This window comes from Amblyomma americanum, chromosome 4 (assembly GCF_052857255.1).
Source record: "Amblyomma americanum isolate KBUSLIRL-KWMA chromosome 4, ASM5285725v1, whole genome shotgun sequence".
Classification (NCBI taxonomy): domain Eukaryota; kingdom Metazoa; phylum Arthropoda; class Arachnida; order Ixodida; family Ixodidae; genus Amblyomma; species Amblyomma americanum.
Window position 1 is genome coordinate 145263640 of NC_135500.1, and position 8663 is coordinate 145272302.

The 8663-nt window shown below is 45.9% G+C and overlaps 1 protein-coding gene across 1 annotated transcript; it reads left to right on the forward strand.

Moving 5' to 3' along the window:
* The first annotated feature begins 43 nt into the window (after positions 1–43).
* Positions 44–4549, forward strand: LOC144128489 (non-structural maintenance of chromosomes element 4 homolog A-like). Its single transcript, XM_077661923.1, has 2 exons — positions 44–671; positions 3582–4549. Exons 1-2 carry the CDS (start codon positions 150–152, stop codon positions 3933–3935), a joined length of 876 nt encoding a protein of 291 aa, XP_077518049.1. The 5' UTR covers positions 44–149; the 3' UTR covers positions 3936–4549.
* The last annotated feature ends 4114 nt before the right edge of the window (positions 4550–8663 follow it).

The following is an 8663-nucleotide window of genomic DNA, read 5'->3' on the forward strand; positions in this document are numbered from 1 at the left end:
AAGCAGAAGCGTTTGGATCCAAGTCAAGCCAGCTTGTGCTCGTTTTTGTTAGGGCGCGCTTACCAGAAAACGGCGACAGGTGCACGAGTGCTGGAAGGCAGTCCGCGTTCACGCTCTATGCACATTTGTGCGTTTTTAGCGGTTCCGAGATGGCGGTCCAGCAAGACGATGACATCTTTACGCAAACGCTCGATGACAGCGACGATGAGGTGGGGCGGGGTGAACTTATCCACGCTTACCAGGCCCTCATCGACAGAACAGCCGAGGAAGAAAATGTCAGTAGTTCTCTTCTTACCGAGACAATTGGTATGGCGGAAAATTTGTTCGAGGCAGTAACCCGTACTCATGAGGCAGCGGTAGACTCGACTCTTATGCGTGCGGTCACGTCCCATGGGCGCAAGCTTGCCGCCGCAGCGTTGCCCGAGCAGACCCTTGATACTGAAGAGTTCGCGGACCGAGTTCGCAGCGTGGTGTCAAGCTCATTGCACGCGAGCACGCTGGACATAAAAGCCTGGGCGAAATTAGCGGATTTCGCTGCGGGAGCTCTGAAGACGAGCGCCCCTTTCTGGTACCTGTACGGCTCGGCAGGCGAGGCGCCGATCAAGGTGCGGCGAGCGCGTACTACAGTGCGCGAAGTTGCTCCGGACAGGCCTCCAACACTTCCGAAAGAGGTAATTCTTTCCAGTTCTTCCGGTCCTGCCCTTGGCTGCCTGTGTTAGGGTTGTTCCTGACGTTAGGGAAGGCAGGTACTAGAAAAACAAGGCAGCGTCCCTGCGCACTTCGTTGCAGGTGACAGTGGGGTTTAGTGGCAGCTAGTGAGCCTTTCAAGTTAACAGCGCCCAAGAAAGCAGGGACCAGAATATAGGCCCATTGCGGCGCTCACCGCACGTACTACCTTGAAAACGAATAGTGATTCGTTTTCAACACAGTCGCGCGACCTCTGCGACTCTCAAGTGTGAATGGGCCCTAAGGGAACACGGGGGAGACGCGTGCAGCTTTGTTCTCGTAGCTGAAATGAGCCCTTTTCCAGTGACGTGCCTTTCCCTTACGGCACGATTGAGGTGTCCGCCTAGAAGTGAGACATTTCCTAAAAAAGGAGCCACATTTATTTTATTTTTTTTTCCCAGTGGCGTCAGGGTAAGCCCTATCCTTCACATGTATTTTATGGCATATTTCAGTACACTTTACTCAGCAATAAATAGAGATAGCTACCTGATTTTATGATTTTTAGTGTCGTTTTATGCCCTTTCAACTGGGCCAAAACTATGTAACAATTAAAATACAAATTTTTATTAATTTTTTTCTCTGGGCGACTAGATTTAAAGCCACCTTTGGCATTGTTTCTCTATATAACCAAAGCAGATAAATGCACATACGTAATTTTGGTTCAGTATATTTCCACATGCTCAAATAAAATACAGGCTAAGAATTGACCTTCTGCCTCATATTGTCTTGAAGCAAACGGTACTGTCGTAACAAAAAATCTTTTGAGATAAATGAGTTCAAACTAAAAAGCAACTTCATTACCAAGTTTTCCATTTTGCCAACATTTGCTGACCGATTTATTCCTCAGGCACAACCTCCATAGTCATTATTCAACTCATTGTTGTGTTTCTTTGCGTTTTTGTTTCATAGGTTTTTTTTTTTTTTTTGCTTGCTGTGCTGCTCAGCCAACGGAGGAAACATGACACCAGTGAACTTCTCTCAGCCGGTGGAGAGTATTAAGGCTTCAGATTAGCCCAAATGCCTATAGAAATTTGGCTCTTGCTACTTTTTCATCATTTATGTTATGACAGCATCTGCTGTCAACATCCGTACTGCCTGTGGTACGACAGGCATTTTTTGTACCTTGCTCCTAGATGATTGCGAATGAAGGACTAAGATGCTATCATAGAACCTAAGAGCTGTAAGGCTCTTTCTAAATATGTTTTTACTTTAACTAAACTAAGAGGCATTCAGTTCCATTAATTGAATTGTGTTTCAAATGGCGGGTAAGACATTTCTGCCGCAAAAAAGGTGGCCTGGCCATTCGCTTCCTCCTTTTCAAAGCTTTACCTTAAAGAGAAATATCTGGGCATGAAGAAGTGGGATGCTGAGAAAGATGCAGAAAATAATGTCTCATAACAAATGAAACAAAACTAAAAATCAAATTTTAAATTGTTTTGCTTACCCTGGCACTTCTTTCTCTCTACACTAGGGGACAACTTTTTTTTGACAATGCAGAAGCTAGGCAGGAAAGGGAGAGAGGCTGGTCTTTGTCTGGGTGTTGTGAGGGGTGGGTTTTGTTGTTCTAGGGAGAGGTGAAAGGGGGGAAGTTACAGCTATAGGTGTGGTGTCATTAGGGCTGAGGGGCTCACTTTCCACAGCATAGGGACACAGACCCGTCTCCTTTTCCCTTTCCTGCCTAGCTTTTGCTGCATTGCTAAAAGAAAAGTTGCCATGAGTAATGTTCTTTCCCTCCCTCCTTCCTTCCCCCAGATGTGATTGAGGTGTTTGCTGAGAAGTGAGACAGTTGCTGCACCTAAACTTTCCTCAAAGCCAAGTTTCAGGGTGCTTAGTTCGAGCTCATTGTGCAGGAATTCTTCCACAAACGGGCTTGAGTATGGGATTATATGTATTAAGTGCAGCACTGGCAACGTACAGCACAGCAGGTGTGTCCACAGATGGGTAATGCAGATTTCTGGCTAGACGACGCCAGCACTGCTATGACTATTCCCTATAATAAGCCTAAGTAGCCAGTGTATAGGGGTTTATAAGGGCAATTCGGTAGTTGCAATTGAGGGCTGCATGAGAGGGACGCCACTGGAAAAGGCCTGTTGCCTCTGGTGTTCCTGTTTGTTAGCCATTTTCGTCTGCATGGTGGAAGCACGGCACATTCGAGCATTCACGGTCTAAGGTCTCTTGCTTTCCTTCTCCTAAGCGGTTGTGTGCACTGCACTCGAACCAATGCCAGTACATCCCGTCTACCCACCCTATACCAGCGGGAGCACTCTGCATTTTTGTTGGGCGCAGCAGTGGCCGCAACAGCAGAAGGCACAAACCCTTTGCAGGACCTCTGAGTCGGTTTCCTACATAATGAAAACTTACCCTTTCCTTGAGGCAGATATTAATGCGTCCCTGGTGTCTTCTAGCTTTGGCTGGATGCGCACGATTTTCTCAGATGCACTTGCCAGGGTGCAGCTTGCCTGCACTGCGATAAAATATCAACATAACGATGCCGAGGAACCACTCGATATCCAAGAGGACACATGCGAGAACTGTGAGCCTAATTTTTCCTCCATAGATAGCCTGTGCTGACGTGGTAAAGAGCTTATATAAAGCTCTTATAAAACTGATGTCTTGTAGAGAGCGAAGCTTGATAGTTAGTGTTGCCTGTAGTGCAAGTCGTGTCTTAAGCTGCATACTTAGTGTTCAAAGGTCAGCTAAGATTGTCAATGCCGCATGTTGTATCTCTTGCCCAGGTTCTGTTAGCATTTGTGCAGGAATTAAAGACAAATATATTGCTTCTGTGTGTTGAATGTGAAGTTTGTGGGCATGTATTGGTATTTAGCCAACCCTTCTCATTTTCTTTGTACTTCCAGCTTACCTCAGTGAAAGAGACCGCTGAGGAGACAACCACCAGCCGTGTGGACGAGATCTACTGCATCCTCCAGCGATTCCACAAGCGCCTAGGGAAGCCAGTGCCATTCTTTGAGATTGTTCTGCACCCACGGTCGTTTAGCAAGACTTGTGAAAACATTTTCCACGTGTCCTTTCTTCTCAGCAGAGGTCAAGCACGCGCGAGCTATGATGAAAGTGGCCAAATGATGGTGATGCCTGTGCCTAAGGACACCCCTCATCGTCCCGCCTACGGCCAGGGCATAAAGTTCACTTGGAAAGAGTGGCAAGGTCTTGTCCAGAAGCTCAGGATCACACACCCAGTTATTCCGGAATAAGAACACTCTTTTAGTATGTGTGTCTGGTGTCTCAATGTTGCCATCTGTGCCTGAATTTCTGGTTTTTGTTTATCATTCAGTGGCATTAGATAAATGCAGATGGTCGATTGTTTTGCATTAAATGTCAGTGCACCATCACTTTTGATCATCCCTGTTTTAATAATATTTGGAGTTCTGCTGAGGGAACATTTCATAAAAGTGATGGCAACTAATGTGTTGAACTGTTGGTATTTGCGCAAGCAGTGGGCTCTTTGCCTCAAGGACAGTGGTCATATATTGGACCTCTCTATCGATTTACCTTTTTCATAAGATGTGGCACCCTCTGGCAAAAGCGCAAAAATTCAACGGCATGGGAAAAGGCAGAGGAGGAACGTGTGTATGTGTAGAGCGGGTATGCAAAAAAGGCAGATTGTACAAAGTGCTGATAAGATTGGCTGTGTATGTCTGTCATGTTTGTCTGCCATTTGCAAGTCTTGTTTTTAATTTATTGTGCCACTAGAGAGTGGAGACTCACTGAAATGAAGCTTAGTGGTCATTGCTGATTAGTAAAGCTCTGTCCTGCTACTAAGCAAAGGAGGGGGGAAAGGAACAATAAAAGATTACCTTCGGCAGTTGCTTTCTCTTCTGTTGATATTCTTAGCCTGCCATGGTGAAACATAAGCAGGGATGATGACTTCTTCGTCTCATATTGCTGCTAGGTGTGTAGATGAAGAAATGTAATCAGCTTCATCCCCTACCTATCGAGGCACTGACAGTCGTCACCCTGCCTTTAGTATACTTCCTCTTTTATAACCGTTATGTTGCTTTCCTTCTCTCTGTGCCTGGTGTACTTCCTTGCTTTGCGTCAGTCCTTTGAATTCCTCCAACTCGCATGTGTTTCTACTTTCTGCAAATTACCTTTACCTTGGTGGCTTCTTTATACCCCAAAAGTTGTTCAGCATCACTCATTGCCTCATTATGCACGGCTGGAGGGCCTTACATCATATTAGAACATGCTTCATTATTTCCTTGTCTTCTCTGCAAGAATACGTCTGGGTACAAATAATGCTACATCGAGGGCCGAAAGTATCTACCACTGCTTGAATCTATTGGTGAACTATTGAATTGTTTTAACTGCTAGAAAAATGTTATCATAGTGAACAGAGGTCTCATTAATAATTATTGGAAAAAAAATTAGTCCATGCCAATTCAAGTGTTCACTCTCTTTATTCACATCATAAAAAGCAGTTGTCCTTATGTGGAGCTCCTCGCACACCACCGGGTATCCTTGCTGGATGATTATGACAGCAGGTATAAGTGCGCTCAAAAGTATGAAAGTAAGGCAGTTGGCAAGAACTTGTCTTTTGTTGTATTATGTTGCTTTTTCTGGTATAAATGCAAGTGAGAATGTGTGGCTTTGTTACAGCATATTAGCATGCTAAGGAATCTTCTACAAAAGTTGTACTGCTTGTGCGACTGCAAGGCATTTCCAATTTCAGAATTCCTTTATGAAAGTTATTCAGCATGGCTGTATTAACACTAGAGCTTAAAGGAGTATAGACACCTAAATTTTGGGTGCATGTTTTCTTCTTTGTAATGATAAGCAAGGCATCACTATGCATGGATTACCACCTGGTATTCTCCTACGACCGCTAAATAATTTATAATCGCATCTTTCTCGTGCTGTTTTAGTTTCTGTTTCAACAGCCGAATGAGGACTGTGACGTGAACGTGTACTTACAGGTCACGTGAGGCATGAAAAAACTGCAATATATCGCTTTCCTCATTCATTTCATTCCGGCTCTTGAAAAATGCTGGCTTCAGCACTGCAGTAAATTAAAACCTTGAAGCGGCAATTTTATGGACGTTTTTCCACGCCTCGCATGACACAAAAGCACACTCTGACGTCACAGCATCCTCTTTGTCAATGACCCCAGCACATGACAGCCTGTATGTTGTCGGGCTTCAGACATGGTAAAAGCTCACGCATGCTCACAATGAAATCATTGCGCATGCACTGGACACTGTGGTCGATTTGTCGCTGCAAGTCGCAGTTAGGCAAGCCATGCACACAACTCTTTGATCCAATAGCACTGATGCACACTCGCTTTTTACTCATGTCATTTTTCCTGTTTGCAGCCTGGGGTAAATAGAGTTTTTGGTTCACAGGTGGTGGTGATCAACATTTTATTCCAGAGCTCTGGGAGGGTCCCTTAGTTCAGGTAAGGTGGCTAATTCAGGGCTGCTACGGTCTTAGCTGTTTGCTGCGCCCGGTTAACACGATCGCCTGGTTACAGTGACCGAGTTTACGTTGCCCAATCATGTTTCATTATGAGCCACAATAATGCTGCTCAGGAAAGTAATGGGCAGCATCAGAGCACCAGCACACAACAGCTTCCATGATTCCAAAGTACGATTGAAAAACATTCCTCTAAATTCATCGATAAACTTTCTCTACTGCAAGGAGATTATATTGGACTACATTCATGGAAAAAAAAAACTGCAGCGTGGAGTTCGAACTAGTTCGAACGAACCATCAAACTCATTCCAATTAGGGTTCCTCGATGCAAGGATAGGATAGGATAAACTTTACTGCTCTAGTTTCTATACACTTCAGAGTGCAGAGGTCGTCTTCATCTTGCGATGTCTTGCCCTCTTCAGCGAGTGGAGCCCCTATTCCAGGGCCCCATTGGATCTGGCAGCTTTCACAGCATGTTGTACCAGCCTTCGTTGGTTGGCTGGATTGTGGCTGGAAAGCGCTTCCTCCCACTGCTGCCGACACGGTTCTTTCTGATTATGGAAACTATAATTGTCCTTGCACTCCCACGTTGTGTGACACACCGTGGGTCTGCCTCCGCATTTGGGGCACGTGTCCCTGTACTGCATTGGGTACATCTGATTTAATAGGAAAAGATTAGCTAGGGTTTCTGTTTGGAGCCTCCTCCATATGACCGCCTCTTCCTGAGTCAGGCTAGAGTGCGGTTCCGGATATCTTTTCCTTACCCCCCTGTAGTAATTGGTGATTTCTGAGGCCCCATCCGGCCTGAGTGGATGAGAGGCTCGGTTCGTGTAAGCTCGAGCGGTCTCATCGGCCGTGAGGTTGCCCCATACTTCTGCATGTCCGGGTACCCAGAAAATAACATGCCTTGCCTGGTCCTTTTTTGGAGCCACTTGTGCTAGGACCTGTCTTGCACATTTACCTATCCTTCCTTTCATGTAGTTCCTGCACGCCTCTTTCGAGTTCGTAAGGATGGTTAAACATTTTCCGATCCGGTTGCCTTCGGTGATCGCTAGAGCAACTGCGAGTTCCACGCCCTCATCAACCGGACTGTTTTTAATGGATGCGCTAGCAAATTCTGCGCCCTCCCAGTTGAGTGCTACCGCTGCCATTCTCATGTCTCTTCCTCTATATCTGGACGCGTCCACATATACTGTATTTTCTTTGACCGCCAGTTTCTCTTCTATGTATTTTGCTCTCGCCTTTCTCCTAGCCAGGTGGAGGTTTGTGTTCATGTTTTTGGGGAGCGAGCAGACTTTGATAGTGGGTCTAATGTTGTCGGGGATGTGTGCTTCCTTTTCTGGTATTTTTTCTAAGTTGTATCCCAACTTTTCTAGGATTCTTCTGCCGCTTCTTGTTTGCACCAGCCTTTCCTTTTGCTTCTCTGGCTGTGCCTCTTCCAGCTCTTCGAATGTATTGTGGATGCCGAGTGCTAGTAACTTCTCGCTTGCTGTACGCGTCGGCAGATGAAGGGCCGTTTTATAAACCTTCCGAATGATTGCGTTGATTTGGTCCCTTTCCCCTTGGGTTGTTTGGAAGTATGGGAGGGAGTAGGTCACCCTACTTATGATCAAACTTCTTACCAGTTTCAGAGTGTCACTTTCTTTTATGCCACGTTTTCTCTACGATACTGTTGTCATTCTTGCCACTTGCGTCACAGCCAGCTTAAGCCGGTTGATTGCGAATCCGCATCTCCTGTTTGTTTAGATCCACATTCCGATTATTCTGACCTGTTCCATCTCCGGAATGTGGCTTCCTTCGAGTAGGATTTCTACCTTCTCCAGGTTTTTCTTCCCTCTCTGGATTCTGAGGATCTCAGACTTTTCAGTGGAGCACGCCAGTCCTATTTCTTCCACATACTCTTCCACACACGTCGCCGCTTATAATTGGTTTTTTGGGGGAAAGGAAATGGCGCAGTATCTGTCTCATATATCGTTGGACACCTGAAGCGCGCCGTAAGGGAAGGGATAAAGGAGGGAGTGAAAGAAGAAAGGAAGAAGAGGTGCCGTAGTGGAGGGCTCCGGAATAATTTCGACCACCTGGGGATCTTTAACGTGCACTGACATCGCACAGCACACGGGCGCCTTAGCGTTTTTCCTTGGAGAAAAAACGCTAAGTCAGTGCACGTTCTTGTAAACTCTCTTTTTGTCTTGGAGTTCCCTTGTTGGCCCATATCGTGATGTCGTCCGCATAGATTACGAAGCTGATGTCCTCGATCTTTTCGAGTCTTCTTGCTAGTTCTATCATCGCTACGTTGAAGAGTACCGGTGATATGACCGAGCCTTGCGGCGTACCCTTGTTTGGCGTGTTGATTTTTTTCTCCTCTGAGCTCCCCGATGCCCACCGTGGCTGTCCTGTTGCTTATGAAGGCCCTAGTGTAATCGTGGATATTCTTTCCGCAGTTGGCGTTGAGTCCTTCCATGATGGCGGCGTGGCCTACATTATCAAAAGAGCCTTTGACGTCTAGGGCC